Here is a 22,520-nt window from a genome sequence, read left to right as displayed (position 1 = left end):
GGAAGATAACTTTAAAAATCATGGTGGTTGAATTAAGATGATGCCCATGAGTAGGGAGTAAATGTAGACAAATATGATACTTCTTAGATTTTTTAAATTACTCTGGTTCTTCACACTTGCAATCTGGAAACATTATTCTAGTTTATATATTCTGTTTAGAAATTCCCTCAGGAAGGGAGCTGGCCTGATTTGTGGTTTGTCAGGTAAAACCAAGACGTTATATAAGATGAACATATTCTAGAAACCTATGTACAATGCTTATTATTTTTTTTTTTTTATCTTCAGTAAGTTGCATGCCCAACATGGGGCTTGAACTCACAACCCTGAGATCCAGAGTCTCATGCTCTACCAAGTGAGCCAGTCAGGCATCCCATGTTGTGCCTACTTTTAACAATACTGGATTGTAAACTTAACAATGTAAGTGGATACATTTCATGTTAAGTGGTCTTATCACAATAAAAGAATGTTAATAACAATGATAATAACGGATTACGATCTATAGAAAAAATAAATATCTTCAATGTCAGACTGATATAAATAATTAAGTGAATAATATTAAATGAGAAAGAGCAGTTCATTTTCATAGGCTTCTAATTAATAAAGGTAGAAGGAATGATAAAAATATTCACCATTTAAGGTACACTACATTAATTTATCCTCCAATTATCACAAGGAACAGGATAATCACATATTCTTAAAGTGTCATCCAGTGGAGTAATTTTAAACCATAAATGGAAATTAGATAAATTTGCAATTCAAAACCCTGGAGCCGCCACCTCAACCAACTGATGGAAGGCAACAACATCTGTAGTTACACATGTTGACATTATGTATCTCCTGATAGGATGCAAACATAAGGCACACAATATCAGTCATGTGGTATTAAAAAAAAACTTTAAATAGCTTTATTTTTTGAATTTTTAATATTTCTATATTTGAGAGAGAGAGAGAGAGGAAGAGCATGTAAGGGACAGAGAGAGGGAGATAAAGACTCCAAAGCGGGGACTCCACTCTGAAAGCAGAGAGCCTAATGTGGGGCTTGAACTCTTGAATCACGAGATCATGACTGAGCCAAAATAGGACACTTAACAAACTGAGCCACCTAGGTGCCCCACAAAAACCGTATTTTTAAACATGAATAAACAACAGACAAACCCAAATTGAATGGTGTTCTAGGACACAATGGACCACTACTTTTCAAAATAGTCATTTAGACAAAAGAAGATGGTCACATTTTCCAGGATGAAAGGAGACGAAAGAGACAGAAAAACTACACTGCACTCAAGATGTGAGACTCTGGGTTGTTGGCCTTTATTCTATGTTTATGTGAGATGTTAATATTTGAGAAATAGGATGAAGGTCAGATAGAAGTGTATGATGTTTGCAATTTTTCTTATAAGCTTGAGTAGTTTTTTTTGTTTGTTTGTTTGTTTTTGTTTTTTTTTTTTTTAAATTTTTTTTTTACAACGTTTATTCATTTTTGGGACAGAGAGATACAGAGCATGAACGGGCAAGGGGCAGAGAGAGAGGGAGACACAGATTCGGAAACAGGCTCCAGGCTCTGAGCCATCAGCCCAGAGCCTGACGCGGGGCTCGAACTCACGGACCGCAAGATCGTGACCTGGCTGAAGTCGGACGCTTAACCGACTGCGCCACCCAGGCGCCCCAAGCTTGAGTAGTTTTAAAATGAAATAATATTTTGGGGGTTTGCTTAGTTCTTAAGAGACAAAAGATATTATGAAAACAACATTATAATACATACTATTAGGTTATGGATTCAAACATTAACTTAATAGACATGAGTGTATGTAGATATTTATAGGAAAAAAAATAAAGATCAAAGTAGTAAGGTGCACAATTTTGGACAAAAAAAAACCCCAGTGACTAAATATATCTTTTAAAGGGGTTAGAACTTGTTACATAATGCAATATTTGTCTATTAAATTATTATTCTCATGTGTGTCTTTAAAAATCATTAAAACATATATCTCTGTAGTAGAATTGTTTATTTTATTTTCTCTCTCCTTCTAACCTAGGTAACCTCAAGATCTTATCTTAACAATAGCTGTCTAGATCTACACCAAATACTTCTTTCCCATTTTGAGATAGTTTCCATGGATAATGTTATTTACTCTCATGGAAGGATTAGAAGAGTACACTGAATATCAAAAAAGCCAAATAAGCCACTGATACATTGCTTATTACAAGGGACCTACCACTAACATGTACATCAGATATGTATAGGATATTTTAGATTATGTAAAGAGTCCTTTAAAAAAAGAAAAATAAAGAGTAGTTTTCACAACTATTTTTTTACAATTTTATTTTTAAGTAATCTCTACACCCAACATAGGTCTTGAATCACAACTCCAAGATCAAGAGTCACATGCTCTACCCATTGAGCCAGCCAGGCACCCCCACAGCTTTTTGTTAATAAAAATATGCTATTTTGCTAGCAATAGTAATCCCCACTAAGTGTTAGATTTGCCAAATATAAATATTGTGCTGGTGACATGTAATTATTAATGGTGCGTGATGTGTGTGGATGATAGGGCCATGGGGCAAATAGATTTTTCACAAGATTTTCACATTCTTTAACAACAATTGACATAATGCAATTTTTATTTAAGATGAATTAGTTGGCACCCACACTGATCTCTTAGGAGTAATACAATTACTTTTTTAAAAAATTAAAAAAATACATTGAATTAGAAAATACTTTCTGCTCTGAAGGAAGGCTTGGATAAGATCTTGCCAAGGAAAAAGTGTTCAGGCCAAGTGCAAAAAGTACTACCTTAAAATCTTTCCTAATAAACAAGAAGGGTTTTTTTTTTTTTTTTTTGCCATAGGGCAAACTACTTGTTACTGTAATAAATTAGGTTGTCTTAATAGTCATAGCATTTCAGAGCCAAAAACAACCTTATATGTCATCCCATCCAGTTGTTTGGTTGTATACATTTAAAAAAGCCTTTGACAGATTAACTAATTTTCTCAGCTGGGCATCAGAATCTTTGGACTGTCATATCACACAAAATAAAAATATTTCCAGTTATAATGATGCCTTATAATAATGCTTATCAAACATTTTCAGGGTGCCCTCATCCACACTTTAGTCAGTGACTATTTAAACTGTATAGCATGGGTCAGAACTCATTTTACATGTTTTAAATAACTGGTGTAAAAGTGAAGTTTGAAATTAAAGGTGGCAAATGTTAACTATGCTATTTTGATTTATGGAAATGAGATAGAGCCTAAGGCTGAGAGAGGTAAAACCTTTTTATTCATAAAGTTGAACAGTAGGGTTAACTCTCAGCATTGACCTTCTTAATACTCTTATATTTAAGATATTCTGAGCTATTCGGGGAGAATCATTTGTAAAATTCCAGTTACAATTTTCTGCCTAAATTTTCTGAAATCTTTCAATCTGTCAATCAACACCAAACTAGATTTTTATGCATCTATTTTTGTGCCCAGAATAGTGCTAACTGCCAAAGTTATAAGAGAAAACAATTTCAACAGGACCCCTTCTCTCTTAGAGTGTACAGTCTAGTAGGGGAGCATAAAATAACAAAAGGCCATTGCTACATAGGTTTATTGAGGATATGGTATGCAAAGTACATTATACTGTGGTAGCGTATAGGAGGGGCACTGGATTAGTAAACTCTTCCTAAAATAATGATGCATAACAAGGCATCACCAAATTCTATGGCTTGATTTCTATTCCATCTATAATGGAATAGCTGATTTTGGAATTGCTGGCCCACTTTAAGTGCCCACAAAAATGTGTTAAGTAGATAATGAGGGATTTCTGGGGAAGTGAGCAGAGGTGGAGAATCCTAAACTCACCTCTTCCCATGGATATAACTGGATAATGCCTACATCATGTAAATAATGCAGAAAATGACTCAAAGACTGAAAGAACAGACTTCACAACTAAAAATAGAGAAGAGACCACATGAAGAAGGGTATGAAGGGTGGAGGTATGGTAGGGAGCCAAATGGACTCACAGCACTGTCCTGGGAGGGAGGGATTTAGCAGGCTTGGAGAAGGGAGAAGAGCAGAGCCCCATGCCAGGTACTCCAGGCATGGGGGACCTACATGGAGAAGACAAATCCCCGTAACATTTGACTGTGAAAACCAGAGGGAGCTAACAATTAGTAGAGCCTAACACCCAGAACTTTAAAAATTAGCTGGCTCAGTTCTGGGAGAATTAGGAGGGTAGAGTCCCTACCCTTAAAAAGAAAGCACAACAAAGAACCCCAAATAACCTACAGCATAGAAGCAGCAGTTTAAAAACACCTGGGATATATGGAAGGAGATTTATTTACTAATCTCAGAACATGTGCTGGAGGGGCTGGAGGGGTCTTTGGGGGACTTCTCCAAGAACAAAAGAGCTGGCAGGTGCCATTTCCCTCCCTCTCCCAACAAGTGTTGGTGAGGATGTAGAAAAAGGAACCCTCATGCACTGTTGGTGGGAATGCAAAGTGGTGCAGTCACTGTGGAAAACAGTATGGAGGTTCCTTAAAAATAGAATCACCATATGATCCAGGAATTGCACTACTGGACATTTATCTAAAAAATATGAAAAAAACTACTTGAAAAAATATATGCATCTGTATGTTTATTGCAGCATTATTTACAATAGCCAAATTGTAGAAGCAGTCCAAGTGTCCAAGGATCAATGACTGGATACAGAAGAAGTGATGTGTGTATATATACACATACATGTATAATAGAATGTTACTTAGTTATAAAAAATAATGAAATGTGGCCATTTGCAATAACATGGATGGATCTCGAGGGTGCAATGCTAAGTGAAATAAGTCAGTCAAGGAAAGACATTTAAATACCATATGATTTCACTCATATGTGGAAATTAAGAAACAAAACAAAGAAAAAAAGAGACAAACCAAAAAACTTAACTATAGAGAACAAACCGATGTTTATCAGAGGGGAGGTGGTGGTGGGGGGATGGTTGAAATAGGTATTAGGGATTAAGAGTACACTTATCATGATGAGCACTGAGTAATGTATAGAATTGTTGAATCACTAGATAGTACACCTGAAACTAATATAACAATGTATGTTAATCATACTAGCATTAAAATTTTTAAAAATGGATAAAGCAATGTTTTCAAGGAATTAGAGAATAAAACCAGGCCCTGATAAGATCCAATGAGTCAAACAATATTTTGAAATTGAATCCTTTGCATGTGGAAGGACTTGGGTAACATTCTAGCCTTTCAGAAATGTTCCTTTATATTCCACAATTCAAGGTGATCGACCAGCAAATGAACTGCACACTATAATAAAACTGACCCTTTTCTAAGGAAGAAAAAAGACTGCAAGATCTGTATGGTATAAATCAACCATGCCCAATGCACATTTAAAAAACTAAAAAGCTTGGGGTGCCTGGGTGGCTCTGTCGGTTAAGCGTCCAGCTTCGGCTCAGGTCATTCATGATCTCACAGCTTGTGAGTTCGAGCCCCACGTTGGGCTCTGTGCTGACAGCTTGGAGCCTAGAGCCTGCTTCAGATTCTGTATCTCCCTCTCTCTCTCTGCCCCTAACCCACTCACATTCTGTCTCTGTCTCTCTCAAAAATAAATAAACATTAAAAAGATTAAAAAAAATTAAAAAGCTAATTGTGAAAAAGTAGCAAATATAGGACATGGGCTGCCATCATGAACAGTGAAATAATTAGACAAAATATAAGAAATTTCCATTTTTAGATATGGGACCATAGACAGTATTGACTGAAATCTTTGAACTAACAAATGAGACGACTTCTATTCTTGTCATATTTTTCTGTATGGAGGCACTCTATGGCTTAAAAGGAGGTAGATGAGAGCTAACTAGAGCATGAAGGTCTTTCTGAAATAATAGGACAGATATCAGAGTTGGAGGGAGCTAGGATTTATAGAGAAAAATATCAGGGAAGAGAAAGCTGTAGAGAGAAAGTTCCAGAAATTTTCATGGATGTCCACTTAAGTTTTGGCTCTAAAGGTGGCAGAATATTCCACCTCACAATACACCAGCTTGGCTTGAGGACTGTTATAAGCTGAAGGCATTTGATAAGAGGCAGATACAAGAAAAGTTCCCTGTGCTCCCCATATTTGCCTAAAAGCAGGGTACAAATTTACCAACTATCCCTCTTTCCCTTTCTACCAGGAAGAGTAAAGGCTAATTACACATTTTCATTTAAAAATGTATGCTTCGGGGCGCCTGGGTGGCGCAGTCGGTTGAGCGTCCGACTTCAGCCAGGTCACGATCTCGCGGTCCGGGAGTTCGAGCCCCGCGTCAGGCTCTGGGCTGATGGCTCAGAGCCTGGAGCCTGTTTCCGATTCTGTGTCTCCCTCTCTCTCTGCCCCTCCCCCGTTCATGCTCTGTCTCTCTCTGTCCCAAAAATAAATAAACGTTGAAAAAAAAAAATTAAAAAAAAAATCACTGGATGAGTTTACCAATACTTAGGATCCCACAGACCAAAAGATTAGTGAACCTGACGTTAGAAAAGTGAGAATAAAAAAAGATACATTTGTGGGATAATATCAAGCATTCTCATACATGTGTACCTGGAATCACAGAAGGAAATAAGTGAAGGTAGGCCACAAAGATATTTGAAGAAATATAGTTCATTTCAACATTCATGAAAACTATAAATCCATAAATCCAAAAATGCTCAATAAAAGTGAAGCAGGATAAGCAAAAATAAAAATATCAAGGCAGTTCATATTCAAATGGGTGAAATACAGTCATAAAAAGAAAATCCTATGATCAGCCAGGAAAAGAGACAAATTATTTGCAAAGAAAGAAATTTTAAGAATTGCTGCTTACTTATCAGAAACAATGCAGAGATGAAGAAAATGATATATCTTTAACTTTCTAAAAACAGTCTGTCAGTGTTGAATTCTTTATCCAATGAAAGCAGCATTTATAAATGAAGGGGAAATAAAGACCCATTGCAGACCAAAAACTACCTCAAGAATGTCTTGAGAAAACTTGCACTTTGAGACATATTAAACGAAGCACCTTAGATTGAAGAAAATAAGCCAGTTGGCAACTTTGTGGTATGTGAAGAAACAAACAGTACTATATATGGTAAAATACATATAAAATATAAATATACAATTTCTTCATCTTTCTTTAAAAGTCTTCAAAATCCTATTCAAATAAAATTAATATAAATATATTTGGGGGCTTATATATATATATATATATATATATAATTTTAATGTTTGATAAATATAGTTCTAAGGTTGGAAGGGACAAATGGGATTAATTACACTATTGTTAAACGCTATGATATTTAAAAAAATAAACTGATATGATAAAAATATATGTTTCAAATTCTAGAGCAGCAGTGTAAAATATAGCACAAAAAATGTAACAGTGGAGATAAAATGGGAGCTAAAATTTTAATATAATTATTTTAAAACAAGGCATAAAATAGGGAAAATGGAACAAGGAATAACTGAAACAATTAGAAAACAAAAAATAAGACTAAGAGTTAAACAAATCTATATCAACATTTATATTAACTGTAAATGGTCTAAATATACCTTATATACAACCTGGATAAAAAAGCAAAATGAAAGTGTATGTTTTCTAATAAAGAAACACTTAAATATAGATTCAAAGAAGAGTTAGAAAAACATCATGCAAATAATCCTCATAAGAAATCTTTAATGGCTATATAAATATAAAATATAAATTAGATACATGTATGCTTCAAAGGACAATATTAGAAAATAAAAAGGTAACCCAGAGAATGGGTGAAAATATTACAGAACTGATAAGGGACTTATATCTAGAATATTCAAAGAACTCTTCAAACTCAATAACAATACTACAAATAATCCAATCTTTGGAAATGGCCAAAGGATCTGAATAGACATTTCTTGAACGAAGATATAAAGATTACTAACAAACACACAAAAAGATGCTCAACATCATTAGTCATTGTGTATATGCAAATCAAAACCACAGGGAGATATCACTTCACACCGCTAGGGTGGCTATAATGGAAGAGCCACATATTGGCCACTGCTGGCAAGGATGTGGAAACGTTGGAACACTTATACATTGTTGGTGAAACAAAATAATGCCAGAAACTTTGGAGAATAGTCTGGCACTTCCTCAAATAAACACTGAGGATCATGCAACATAGCAATTCTACTTTTAGGTAAATATTTAAGAGAAATAAAAACATATGACTGCACAAAAACATGCACATGATATTGATAGCAACATTACACATAAGAGTCAAAAGATGAGAACAAATGAATTGCCCATTAACTGATGAATGGATGAACAAAATACAATATAGCCGTGCAATAGATAGTATGTGCTCCTAAGAAGAAAGAAGTACTGAAATATTTTATAACATGTATGAACTTTGAAAATTTTATGATAAGTGAAAGAAAGCCAGCCCTCAAAGACTATGGATTGTATGAGTCCACTTAAATGAATCAGTAATACTATAGACACATAAAGTAGGTAAGCAATTGCTTAGGGCTAGGGTCATGAGAGAAGACAAAAGAGTGATAGCTAAAGACTAAGCCTTTTTGAGGAAGTTCTACAGAACAACTTTGCTACAATTCTAGGAAGTTATGCCAAAAACATGAAGCTAATAGAAAAGGGGGAAAATGTGGAATGACATGTACAGAAAAAGAATAAATGAGAATTTCACTAAATTCTTCATATAAAAGTACTGGAGGCCAGGTATATCTTTTTGACCACTGGAAATTCTCATTCACATGAATTAATACTTTTCCCTGGTTGCATAAATTATTTTGAGTTGAAATTTGTCACCTGTAACCAAGTGTCCTGATATTAAAGGCAGTAGTATTGAACTAGTTGGCTTTTATGATTCTGTTTCTTCTTTTAACATACCACTGTTATTTATTGAATATAAAATCAAATGCCAAAAGGATCCATAACTGTTTTAGAGAAATATACAATCTACTTTCCAATATCTACTACTTTGAAAGATAACATTCATTGGAAAAGTGTTTTTGATTATTTAAAACCATTCACAAAATTTAAAAAACAACAAATTTTCTTATCTGATAGCTTCATTTCGAACATTGATTCTTTGTGGAAATTGGAAATATACATTTAAATGGAGACCAACACTTGTTGAAGGTCTTACTACTTCCCTCAATGATTCAATATAATCTTCATCTAGATTATTCTAACAGCTTCCTTAATAGACTTTTTACTTTAGCCCTTGCTTCTCTGTATTCTCAAGACTGACCAAGTAATTATTTTTAAATGTAGTTCTTTGTAATTTTTTTGCTTAAAATTCTTTGTTCAAAATTCTTTGCTATAAAACATCCAATGATTTTCCATTTCACTCAAGAGTAAGACAAAATCTTAATAAATGGCCTGTATAGCCCTGTATTATTGCATTCACCTGCAGTCTACCCACGTCCATAATTTCTATTCTCATTTCCTGTTGTATTTTCTCTATGTCTCCACAATTTGGGATACTATATGTGTTGCTACTTGTGTATTTGTCTATTGTCTGTCCATCCCTGCTCCCTTATTTTCACCAAAGATTGTAAGCTTCATAAGGTCTTTGAGGTCAGAGTGTTGTGTCTATTATTTTTGTTTCTAGTTTGTGCTTAGAACATTATCTTACACGTAGAAAGACTTAATCTTTTTAATTTTTTTTTTTCAACGTTTATTTTTGGGACAGAGAGAGACAGAGCATGAACGGGGGAGGGGCAGAGAGAGAGGGAGACACAGAATCGGAAACAGGCTCCAGGCTCTGAGCCATCAGCCCAGAGCCTGACTCGGGGCTCGAACTCACGGACCGCGAGATTATGACCTGGCTGAAGTCGGACGCTTAACCGACTGTGCCACCCAGGCGCCCGGAAAGACTTAATCTTTTTAAAAATTTTCTGAATGTTTGTTTCTTTTTGACATAGAGACAGAGAGAAAGAGAGAGACAGAGAGAGGGAGACAGAGAATCCAAAGCAGGTCCAGTGTTGTCAGCACAAAGCCTGACATGGGGCTTGAGCCTGTGAACCATAAGATCATGACCTGAGCCCAAATCAGACACTCAACAGACTGAGTCACCCAGGAGCCCCCTGTAGAAAACATTATTTGTTGCATGAATGAAAAGAAGGACAGGTGAATGAGTTATTGTGTGAAAATATGTTTGTTATGCTCTGGCATGTTGAATAATTAATATATTTTAGCTATATCACATGTTGGTATTTAAAATGAGTGATTAAAAGTGAATAAAATTAAGTTTGAATAAAAAAATTTTAATTAAAAAATGGAAAAAAAGAAAGTAATGAAAATGATAAGGATAAATCATTCTGCAACCTTTTGACTACATTAGACCATTGGCGTATATGATATCTTCATAAAATGAGATTTAGACCACTGATCTTTGGTGAACCCTATATTTAATATCAGGGAAATATATATTTTAAAAATTAAATTAATATCTGTCTTAAAAGATATATCTATTTTTTTTTTGAGGGAGAGAGGTAGGGGCCCAGAGAGAGAAGGAGAGAGAGAGTCTCAGGCAGGCTCCTTGCTGTCACTGCAGAGAGCCCTATGTGGGGCTTGATCTCACAAACTGTGATATCATGATCTGAGCCGAAATCAAGAGTTGAGGGCTTAACCAACTGAGCTCCCAGGCACTTACCTAACACTTTTTATTTAAGGAACTCACCTGATTCCATAGCCTGCATTCTATGCGTCCTGAGGAAGATTTTCAATTAGGATTTTACAAGATGCCCAAACTACTGAAGAGAATATGTTGTGAAATGTCTTTACTCTCCAACAAGAAATTAAGTTGTATTTGATTGATGTTCATTTTACCTAGTTAACAACAATTACAAAGTGGTCACTTTCAAGAGAAGCACACAGGGTGTGGCCCTGTCTGACCTGCATGGCACGGAGGGTGTCCCATTGCATGGGCTAAGCTTCACTTCCATCTTCCTCATTTTATACTTATTTCTTTATGCAGAACAAAGCTAACACTATTAAATTCCCATTACTTATATTGCTAAGCATAAAATTTAAGTTTACTCAAGCCAATTAGCCAGAATTATAGGCTATCTAAGCTATAATCATTCCTAAACATTATCTTATAAGTAATACTGATAGTTTTTGGTAAGCAACAAAATGACTAAAGAATCCTTCACGGTTCTGAAACCTACGGTTCTTGTTACAACTCTGGAATCACTCCAAGATGAAGAGGTCTCTTCCCTCTTTATGCATAGTTAGCTTTGGAGTTAACAGTCTTCCTTTATAGAAATGAACCACTTATACATAAGGTTAGGGAGCCCTCTCAGGCACATATCAGAAACAAAAATATATGTGTACAATTGTGGGGAATAAGAAATACTCTTCATAGTTATACAACTTTTTGAGCCATAGTTTCTGTGACTTTAAAAAGAGTATCTATAAGAATCAAATGAGATACTTTGTAGAACTGTAGATAAAATTGCGATTCATATCAAATGTAAAGGGTCATTAGGTGTGTCAAAGACAAAAACCAAATAAGTATGGGAACTAATTTCATCAAGGCTATTGCCATAGGGTGAGGCTACATATCCAAAGATTAGAATATCTTGGTGAGGTGGTTTTGCCTTATATTTTATAGGAAGGAGTACACAGATGGTTGGTTACAAGAGAGTGATTTATAAGGGAATCCTTAGACACATGAAGAGAAAGTGTTTATCATTGTGTCTAGTTGGTTAAAGGGAATCAAATAGTTCAGCTAGTCTTTTAAGAATCCTTTTCATGGGGTGTTAGAATTGCACTGCACCTAGAGCATAGAGATCATTTAATATGATTTTCCATAATTATCATTGGTGTATCATATCATAACTTTAGGAAATCAGCTCCTGAGTTAGGGTCTCCTCTTTTTTTTTTTTTTTTTTTTTTTCCTAACTGACAGGGCATAGAATAAACTCTGTCTACTTTGCTTGTATGAACAGAGTAGTGTCCTCCTCATGGATTCACTCCCAGGGTTTCCATGACATACTATTGTTTGGCTAATCCTTAGCTCCTAGATATGAGTCATCAGAGAGGTAGCTGCATATAAGCCTTGTTTCTCTGGAAATTCAAAGCATTTGGGTAAGTGTCAGAATTGTCCCAGGATACACTTTCATTTATCACTGACTGGTAATTTACACTTATTTTTCTGTCAGTGAATTAGGGTGATTCTGTCAGTGAATTAGGAAATATATGTGCAATAAGACAGCTTAACTGCCTACAATCAATGCAATAAATAAATAAATTCAAGCTCACTTTATAGATGTAAATCATTGTCATGATTCTATGTGAATGTACCTTGTTTGCCTTAAGTTCTTTAATCTAGCATAGACAGTGACTCAACCAGCAAGTTGCTCTTAAATAGCATAGAAATGCAGGTTGAAATTACTTTGCAGAATAAATTTCTCTTAATGTCTTTTTATCCTAAGTAATACTCATTTTTACAACTTCCATTTTAAAAATGGATAATGTAATGTCCCACACATACCACTTTCTCAAATGCAATTTTCAAAAGAATGAGTTGTACAAAAAATTTCCCCAAAGGGGTAACTATAGTTTGTTTCAATTAGTTTTAAAATAGATTTTAAATTATAGTTTTGAATCATTACCTGTCTCTCCATTGGCTCACATCTAGAATGACATTTATAACACATCCCACATTAGTATAAACCAATTTCAGGTTTGTCTTTGGGGAATTATCATGATTAAAGTCTCTCATTCTGACATGACCCTCATTCACAACAAAACAAAATTTGTTAACCCCAAGGTTCCTCATTATATCTTTAAATCACTTTACAAGTAGAATAAAACTTTGTATTTAAATAAATTTTCATTTAGATATAAAGTTGTATTATGTATGTAACTTAGTGAGATAAAAGCAACAATGTTTCTATAATGAGAAATTATGAGTTCCATTAAAACTGACATGAAAATTGGAATAAGATGTTTACATTACAGTTCTATTATTTCCAGGTATCATAGCATTGGACAAGTGAGTTATTTTTTGTATTTCAATTTTCTGATGAAACATAAGAATATTGCAGTATAAGATACAAAAGTAAAATTCTATCAGTAATGCAACATAATTGTAATGTGAATTGTACAAATAATGCTTGCTATTATCTCTCTTTCTCTTTCTCTGTCTTTGTATAGTACATATAGTATATCTGTACATATAGTACACATAGTACATATAGTATATAGTGTGTACAGTATATATAGTACATATAATATGTGTGTATATATATTTTACAGCAACTCTTCTGTGTATGAGTTATATGTAACAGTATGAGTAATATGAGTAATAAATCATGTTAAATGATTCCTATGCACTAGCACAATTCAATCTTATTTATATATATAGTATATATAGTTATTATAGTATAAATAGCTATAATAAATTTATATATACATATTATATGATCTCTATAAAACTTCTCTTCCTTTTAGAGGGTTATATAATGTAACATGGACTACTTGGGTGAAGTTGTAAAATATTTTATTCTTATAAACTGTTAGTACAGTGCTTCATAATCATATATACTCTGAACATTTTTAGAAATAGACTACTCTTGGCAATAAATATAATAAAGAAAATGGGTATTGTAAAGAAAATACAGAAGGCAGGTTAGATCATATCAATTGGATGTATAGAGAGCTAAAAAGACAGTGAAACACAACTTTACAACTTTACTTGGAATTTAAAAAATTTGAATTGAATCAGAGACTGTTAGGAGATGTAAATTTACACTTGTCAAAGAAAGAAACTTTTATTATGTCACAGTATTTTTGTAAGCAGTGGTGAGCTCTGGCCTGAAGTTTCCAGGAGGACAGGTGAAGTTTATATTCCTATACATTTTGAAGGGAATCGGATTTCTGGCTGCTGTTGGTCAACAGACACTCCTTCATCTACACATGGCAATGTGGTTAGACAAGATTTTTTATCTATAAGTCAATTTTAAGAGAATTCACATCTTTATCATGTTTAGACTTCCAACTGAGCACAATATGTCTCTCCATTTTCTTATGTGCTGTTTAATTTCTTTCACTGGTATTCATATTTTTCAGCATACAGACCTTATTTATGTATTTTCTTTGATTTTACCCAATATTACTTTTTTCAGATATCTTAACTGTTATTTTAAAATTTTGGTTTCCATTTACATTACCAGTATGAAGAAATACAGTTGAATTTGTGTGTGTGTGCTAACATTGTATCTATATTCTTCCTTAACACACATTAATTTTAGGAGTTTTTTGTTTTTGTTTTTTGATGGGTTGTAATTGTCTTGATATACAGCCATAATATCTGTAAATAGAAAATAAATTCATTTCCAATCAATTTAACTTGCATTTCTTTTTCTTGTGTTATTGCCTCGATTTAGACTTCCAGTATGATGTTAAATGGGACTGCAATGGACATTTTTGCCTTCCTCCCAATTTTATGGGTAAGGCAGTCACTCTTTAATTATGAAATATGATGTTAGCTGCAGGTTTTTTTGACGACCTTTTGAGAGGCTAAGAGAAAAATTACCAGGTGTACTCACAACTGCAAAGAAAAGATCTTTCCCCTCCTCCGCCGTTCCGGAAACCAGCCAGGGCACGCCCAGTGGTAGTCTGACATAAAGGCGGGAACCAATCAAGTTCTGCTGAATGGTTTGAAATAAAGGCGAGAACCAATCAAGTTCTGCTGAGTGTTCAAATTTAAATGTCAACCTATAACAACTCTGTAACCTCAAAAAAATCCCTAACTTGTTTGTGCCTGTCTATAAAAAAAGCTGTAAGATCCTTGCTCGGGGCCTCTTGCGTCACCGGCAACGAGTGCGCGGAGGACCGGGTTCCAACCTGCAATAAACGACCCTTGCCGGTTGGCTTTGGCTCTGGACTCTGGTGATTTGTTTTCGGGGGGTCTCTCGAATCAGGGCATATCACTTTCTCTACAAAGCAATGGTTTCTTTGTATTCTTAGCTGCTGAGAATTTTTATCATAAATAAATATTGTGTTTTATGAAATGCCTTTTCAGTATCAAAAGGATTGTGTATTTTTTCCTTCTTTTTCACACTATTATTACACAAGTTTCCATTGACCAAATTTTCACACGTTCAATTACCATTGCATTTCTAGGGTAAATTTTAGTTGATCATAGTATATTTTTCTCTTCATATATGGCTAGGTATGTTGTTGTTGTTGTTGCTGTTTATATATTGTTGAAGTTTTTGTAGCTATAGTAACAAGGGATAGTGGTGTGTAGTTTTCTTTTTTGTGCTGTCTTTATCTAGTTTTGATATGTTATTCTGAACTCATAAAATGAAACTGGAAGTTTTTATTTTTCATTCTTCAATTTTCTTGAAGAAATTGTTTAGAATTAGTGTTATTTGTCTTTAAATGTGTGATAAAGTTTTCCAGTGAAACCAATGGGTCTTGTTTTTAATCTGAAGGATTAAATATGAATTCATTTTTAAGAGTTATATGAATATTAATGCTATATATTTCTTCTTCAGTGAATTTTGATATTTTATAGTTTTTGAGGCTTAGGTACATTGTATAAGTTGTCAAATTTGTGTATGTAGAGTTCTTTATAGTTTTCTATATTATCCTATATATGTCCTAAGAGTCTGTAGGAATATCCCTTCTTTCAGTACTCATAAATAATTTGTGTCTCCTCTCCTTTATATTTGTTAGTTTTCCTAGATGTTTATCATTTTTATTTTATCTTCACAATAAACTGACTTTCTCTTTTTGGTTATTTTCTGTTTTGTTTCTTTCTGCTTTCACATTCATTGATGTCTGCTATCTTGCTTACTGTCTTCAATTGCCTTTGTCTTCTGATTTGCATTTCTTTTGCCCTCTAAGTTTCTTAAGGTAGGGCCTTAGATTCTAGAAGCAGCTTTTAGAAATAGGTCCTTTTTGTTAACCTTGCTTATTTTCTCCCCACGATTTTTGTCTTTTACTGTAAAAGGAGTTTTAAAATCTCCCAACTATAATTGTAGATTTGGTTTTAATACTTTTATTTGCTGTCTTACTTGAAGAGTTCTGGTAGTGGGTTGCTTTACAATTTAAATTCCAGTTGGAAGTATATCTGAATTGATGTCATCCTTCCATGAATATTGTGGCTGGGTTCAAGGTGTAAATTCAAGGTGTAAGTTCTTAGCACAGACAAGAATAGATGCTAAGTGGAACAAAGAGTTGGCCGTGTTGGTATTCTCTGTTGCCATCCATATGAATTCACCTCTTCTGTGATCCAGAAAACTGAATTCTGTGGGCTGCATCATCTGTGCTTTCTTGCCCTCTGCCTTCCAGGTTGACTAACGGGAGAATCTGGAAGAATAATAGTGGATGTAGGAGGAGAGACCTTGGGATATTGATCCCCACACTCTGTTTTGGATATTCCCTTCCTGTCTTGATGAGGGCCTGATAGTTACTACATTTTAAGATACCAGCTTCTGTGGGATACCTCCTCCTTCATTGTTCCCTATATTAACCTATGTTACCTCTTCTTTCTCCTCCCAACCTGGATGTGATCAGAACAAGGCACAAGAAAGTTGCAAGAAACGTATTACGTGAATGATTCATTAATGGAAGGCTGATATCACATACACCACATACTGATATCAAAACACAACCAAGCGTGGAAAAATCTCTGCAAAGGTACAGAAGATTCCCTAGGATTTGGGATTGTTCTTTGATAGTATTGTAATATGGAAGTGGGTAATTAATGGTTAGGTTTAAAATAATGATTTGTTATTACTTTCTATTTTCTCTCTCTCTGTCCCACAATCATACACTAAAAAATAGACATTTTTTATTGTCACTGCTTATTTTTCTTACCAATGAAGTTTGCTAACAGAGACAGCTGAGGTCATCCAGAGTTCCTGCATTGTAATATCATTTCACTTTTCTTTCTGTGTGAAAGATCTCACATCTCTGCGTGAACCGATATGTGACTTTTGATGCAGAAGTTATCACTCAAGCCAGGGATGCAGTCATTCTAGAGGTATTACAGTTAGAGAACTGTAGAAAAAATCTGTTTGGTTGTGGGCAAATGAAATTTTATTCTTGTAGTATTGCTGTGTGCAAAATAGTTACTTACTTAGGTGTTTCATTTATTTACTTTTTGTATAATAAATGAAACTCTCTCATCTGAAAAATTCAAACCTACTAAAGAAGAAAAAAGGTGTGGGAAACTGACTCAGATACATATAGTTTTTCAAGGCAGATATTGAAGTAATATTTAATTGTGCTATAAATTTGATTTCACCATTAAACTTGTTTTCTATATGCTATATAATAATTTCTTATAATGTAATCTTTTTTGCTATGCATTAATTATTTTTGAAATATGGTTTCCTAATATCCTGGTCACATTTGAGGTCTGCAAATGTGCCTCTTCCACAAATCTCCTTTTCACCAAGTTTCTGCTCATGTTCCTTCCAAGCACTTGAACGTCCAGTCCAACGATTGGCTACCACTCGTGAATCAGTATACACTCAAACCTTTTTTTTATCCCCTATGTAAAATGAATCACCAGATACATTGGCCAAAGTTCTGATCACCGGATGAATTTCTCTTCAAGAATGCCCTACAGGAATGTCCCAGAAAATTCCATGATTCACCTATAGAGCTCTGCCAAAGTTTCCAAAAGTAAAAGGAAACCTCGTTTAGTCGGGAGGCCTGCAGAGGGAGTTCTCAGCATCGCAGCCCAAGCCAGGACCTGGCAGGACGTGTTCCTCATGATCAGGCCCCACAAGACCACCATCTTCGCATACGCCAAGGAGTCGAGCACCTTGTTCGAGCTGAAGCGCATCGTCGAGGGCATCTTCAAGTGGCTGCCCGACGAGCAGCCGCTGTACAAGAACGACCAACTTCTGGATGATGGCCAGACACTGGGAGAGTGCGGCTTCACCAGTCAGATGGCACGGCCGCAGGCCCCAGCCACCGTGGGTCTGGCCTTCCGGGCAGATGAAGCTTTCGAGGCCTTGCACATCGAGCCCTTCTCCAGTCCACCCGAGCTGCCGGATGTAATGAAGCCACAGGACTCAGGAAGCAGCGCCAATGAACAGGGGGTGCAGTGAGAGGGCCCCGGGCTCACCCCCAGTGGCCCCCCTCCCAATAAAAGAGATTGGGTGTCTGCCTGGTTGCTGCCTTTTTCTGCGCACCCTCTGCTGACTCGGGCGTCACCTTCCCTGGGATAGGGTCTGCTCTCCTGCAAGGCTCCTTCTCAGCCCCGTGTGCTTCCTAGGCTGGCTGTGGCTGTGGGACCGACCCCAAGCTCTGTGAGCCCCCACTGTCCACACCCACTCCAGCCTGCCCCTCAGGGGCTGTGCGCAGAGACCTGGGAGGAACCCCCGGCCCGGGGGCCAGCCTTCTGCTCAGCCTGGGGACAAAGGTTCCTACTGTGACTTCCAGCAAGCAGGCTCTCACAGACTCCGGGGCAGCCTTTGGGCTGAGGGGCAGAGGCCAGGGGCAAAAATGTCAGCTGGAGCCAGTGTGGTTCCACGGGGGACCCACCGCCTACAGTCACCTTACTTGAGTCTTCTAAGGCTCTGGGGGCGGGGGGCACATTCAAGGTGGAAAGACTGCTCTCTCTCCATCCCTAATAAATAATCTATAGACCGCCCCCCCCCCAAAAAAAAAGTGCCATGGACACTTCATGCTCCATTCTGTCAGCTAGATCATATGGCTCAAGTGACAGAACAGTGAACCTGCTGTAGCAAACCTTCCTTTGCTCTGATCTTCATTCAAAACTAGCATTTTTGGGGGGTCGCTTGTAAATTGGCCAGAGTTAGCACACCCAGGTGATGAAATATATTATTGCCTCTATAAGCTAAAGGGCCCCACTAGTTGTTGTGCTTCGTTTTTATTTTTAAATGCAGCTAGATGCAATAACTTCTTTTTCACCTTGGAAGGGATGCCCTGTATACACCACTGGACTCCTAGAAATTCCATGAGGGTAGAAGGCCTATGAATTTTTATTGAATTTATTTCTCAGTCTCTAACAGGTAAATGTTTTACCACCACATCTAGAGAGTTGGTACTTCTTAATCACTACATAATGTCAACCTACATGGGCCAGTATGACGTCTTCTGGACGGCCAGCAATTAAGTTTCCTGTGGAATCAGTTACGATATAGGGCCGAAAAGCTGATATACCACTGTGGTAAAACAGTGATGCTGTATGGCCAGCCTTGCCCAGTAAAAGGAAACTGGTTTTGATGGTCTTTACCAGCAAGTGTTGAGAAAAAAGAACTTGACAACTCTATAGCTGCATATCAGGTACAAGGAAAAATATTAATTTACTCAAGCTGCGAAACCACATGTGGAAGGGCAGATGAAATTGGAGTTTATACCTAGTAAAGTTTACAATAACCCACTGTCAATCTCCATGATACATCTGCTTTCTAAACTGGACAAATTGGCAGATTTGAATGAGGATGTAATGGGAATGCACCCTTCAAGTCATTGATAGTGACATTAATCTCAATAGTCCTTCCAGGTATGTAGTATTGCTTTTAGTTTACTATTTACTACTTACTTAGGTAGAGGCATTTCTAATGGCTTACACATGGCCTTTCCTAATGCAATAGCACTTACACTGCAGGTTGGAGAACCTTGGTGGAAATTATTCAATTGCTAAGTCTGTCTATTCTAATTATGCATTCTGGCACTAAAAAAATAACCACATGAGGGATTTCTGAACACACACTGGACCCATATTGAGATAAACTTGAGTGACATTTTGGATCTCCTGGATTTAGCTCACTTCAGAGCCTGTGTCTAGTAATCTTTTAAAAATCTGATTATCTTTTTTTTTTTTTTTTTTCTCCAACACACAGTCACTTAATAAAAGGCCATAGGTCTCTTTGGGGAAGGTGTGGAGAAAGATTAACAGTGTAAAATTTGGCAGGGTCCATCCTGAAGGGGACCTGACCTCCCTTCATTCAAGGGATTAAAGGTCTATAAACTGGCTCAACTCTGGAACTATCAGGATTCCATTCTTCCCCAGTGATTGTCCTCACTTTAATTTCAGACATCCTGTGAGGTTGGGGATTCAATTTGTGTTATAATGCAGCTGCTTTCAAGATGAGACTCTGGGTTGGGTTTTTAGAACTGTTAGCACTGTGGCTATAGGAAATAAGGATTTCTTTCAGGGAAGTTATAGACACTTTCAGGTTATTTGTAAGGAATTTAAGCTGGGAATTTGAATCCCTGAACTCATTATTTTATCTTCCCACTTTCTCCAGTGCAATTAAGAGCAACCAGAAATCTCATTATACCCATTAAATTGACAAACGTTTTCTAAGATATTGAATACATAGCCAATCAGAATATGAGTTTTATGAGTTTTTGATTAAGAGTATCCAGTGGTGGTACTTTGTGTATTTCTATTGACCCATCATGAAATGAACCACCAGTACTTTCTTTACCATTAAAAATAGAGCCATTTATGCCTTGAATATAATTAGACTAGAGAACTAATCCCAGATACTCCAGAACAAGTTCAGAAAACTCATCATTAATATTTCATTCCTGTAGAACCACTCCTCATACCAAATCTGTACCTCTCAGAGTTTCTCAGAGTTCTTCGGAGAAGGAGAACCAATAGGAGATACATTTTTCATTTGAAATTTTTTTTTCTTTTTTAATATAGGCATTTACATGTACACACTTTTTTAGTGTTTCTTTAAATTCCCATTAGCTAACATACAGTGTGATACTAGTTTCAGCTGTACAATATAGTGATTCAACACTTTCATACAACACCCAGTGCTCATCACAAGTGCTCTCCTTAATCCTAATCACCTATTTAACCCATCCCCCCATCCGCTTCCCCTCTGGGAACCTTCAGTTTGTTCTCCAGAGCTAAGAGTCTGTTTCTTGATTTGTCTCTCTCTCTCTTTATTTTTTTCCCTATGCTCATCTATTTTGTTTCTTAAATTCTACACATGAGTGAAATCAATTATATGGTGTTTGTCTTTCTATGACTGATTTATTTCATTTATCTCTATGTATCCTTTTAGCTGGATCCCATTCGTTTTACTGTGTTGTTTTTTCATCTTAATTCATCTTAACATATTTTCTAATTTTCCTTATTTTTTTTCCTTGACCTACAGGCTATTTAAGAGTGTGTTGTTTAATTGTTTACATATTTATGAACTCACTAAGTTTTTTTGCTATTTCTTTTTTTTTTTAATTTTTTACATTATTTTATTTTATTTTTTGAGAGACAGAGAGAGACAGAGCATTAGCAGGAAGTGGGCAGAGAAAGAGGGAGACCCAGAATCCAAAGCAAGCTCCAGGCTTTGAGCTGTCAGCATAGGGCCCAATGTGGTGCTTGAACCCATGACCTGAGCCAAAGTTGGGCCCTCAACTGACTGAGCCACCCAGATGCCTCCTTTGCTATTTCTTTATTATATTATTCTATGATGGTTAATGAACTTTGTGTAATCCTACCCATCTTAAATTTATTTATTCTTATTTTATGGCTTAGCATGCAGTCCATCTTGGAGAATGATTCATGTGCACTTGAGAGAAATGTATATTTTGCTGGTAGTCAAGTGCTATATAGATACCTGTTAAATCGATTTGTTTTATAGTGCTGTTCAAATCTTCTATTGTCTTGTTGATGTTCTTTCCAGTTATACTATTAATTTTTGAAAATGTGGTACTGAGGTCTCCAATGGCTATTATTTTTAATGACATAAATCTTCTATTGCATTTTCCTTTAAATTTTTTATCGTGGTATAATATACATAAAATTTACCATCTTTACCATTTTTAAATGAACAGCTCAGTGATATATTTATATTATGCAACCATCACTACCATCAATCTATGGAACTCTTTTTCATTTTGCAAAACTGAAACTCTAACCATTAAACAATAATTCCCCATTCTTTCTTCCGCCTAAAACCTGGTAAGCTCTGTTCAAAGCTTATACAAAGTATTGCTAGGAATAATGGAATTACACATTATTTGTCCTTGTATGTGTGGCTTACTATGCTTAACATAATGTTTTCAAGGTTCACACCATGTTGGATTATGTCAGAATTTCTCTCTTTTCAGGGGCTGAATATAACATTTTGTTGTATATTGTCATATTGTTTTATTGTCAATATTGTATATTGTCAATGAACACCTGAATTGCTTCTACCTTTTAGCTACTGTTAATAATGCTGCTATGAACATGAATGTACAAATATCCCTTTGAGATCCTATTTTCATATATCTTGGGTATATGCAGAGGTGGAATTTCTGTATCATTTGAATTTTACCTTTAGCTTTTTGAGGGCCCACCAAACTGTTTTCCATGGCACCTACATCATTTAACATTCCCGCCAACAGTCAAAGTGATTCCAATTTCTCAGCATCATTGTTAAAACTTTTCAGTTTTTTTTTTTTTATAATAGCCATCCTAATGGGCATGAGGTGGTATCTCATGGTGGTTTTGACATGTCCAGTGATTTTCAACTAACTATGCCTCCCTTCATGTATGTCCTTTTTT

General features: G+C 35.8%; 1 protein-coding gene, 1 long non-coding RNA gene and 1 other non-coding gene across 3 annotated transcripts; 2 read left to right on the top strand and 1 right to left on the bottom strand.

Moving 5' to 3' along the window:
- Nucleotides 1–294: 294 nt before the first annotated feature.
- TRNAQ-CUG (transfer RNA glutamine (anticodon CUG)) lies at nt 295–367 on the bottom strand. The gene has a single exon. It is a non-coding gene; the product is annotated as a tRNA-Gln (tRNA).
- A 10,843-nt stretch (nt 368–11,210) lies between these two features.
- On the top strand, nt 11,211–18,090 carry LOC125146521 (elongin-B-like). Its single transcript, XM_047823245.1, has 2 exons — nt 11,211–11,240; nt 17,737–18,090. Exons 1-2 carry the CDS (start codon nt 11,211–11,213, stop codon nt 18,088–18,090), a joined length of 384 nt encoding a protein of 127 aa, XP_047679201.1.
- On the top strand, nt 14,838–17,647 carry LOC125146771 (uncharacterized). Its single transcript, XR_007144892.1, has 4 exons — nt 14,838–14,908; nt 16,544–16,666; nt 16,932–17,012; nt 17,547–17,647. It is a non-coding gene; the product is annotated as an uncharacterized LOC125146771 (long non-coding RNA).
- Nucleotides 18,091–22,520: the final 4,430 nt, after the last annotated feature.

Source organism: Prionailurus viverrinus, chromosome D1, assembly GCF_022837055.1.
Source record: "Prionailurus viverrinus isolate Anna chromosome D1, UM_Priviv_1.0, whole genome shotgun sequence".
Taxonomy (NCBI): domain Eukaryota; kingdom Metazoa; phylum Chordata; class Mammalia; order Carnivora; family Felidae; genus Prionailurus; species Prionailurus viverrinus.
The sequence above is the reverse complement of the archived record's forward strand: the minus strand, read 5'-3'. Positions and strand labels throughout refer to the sequence as shown.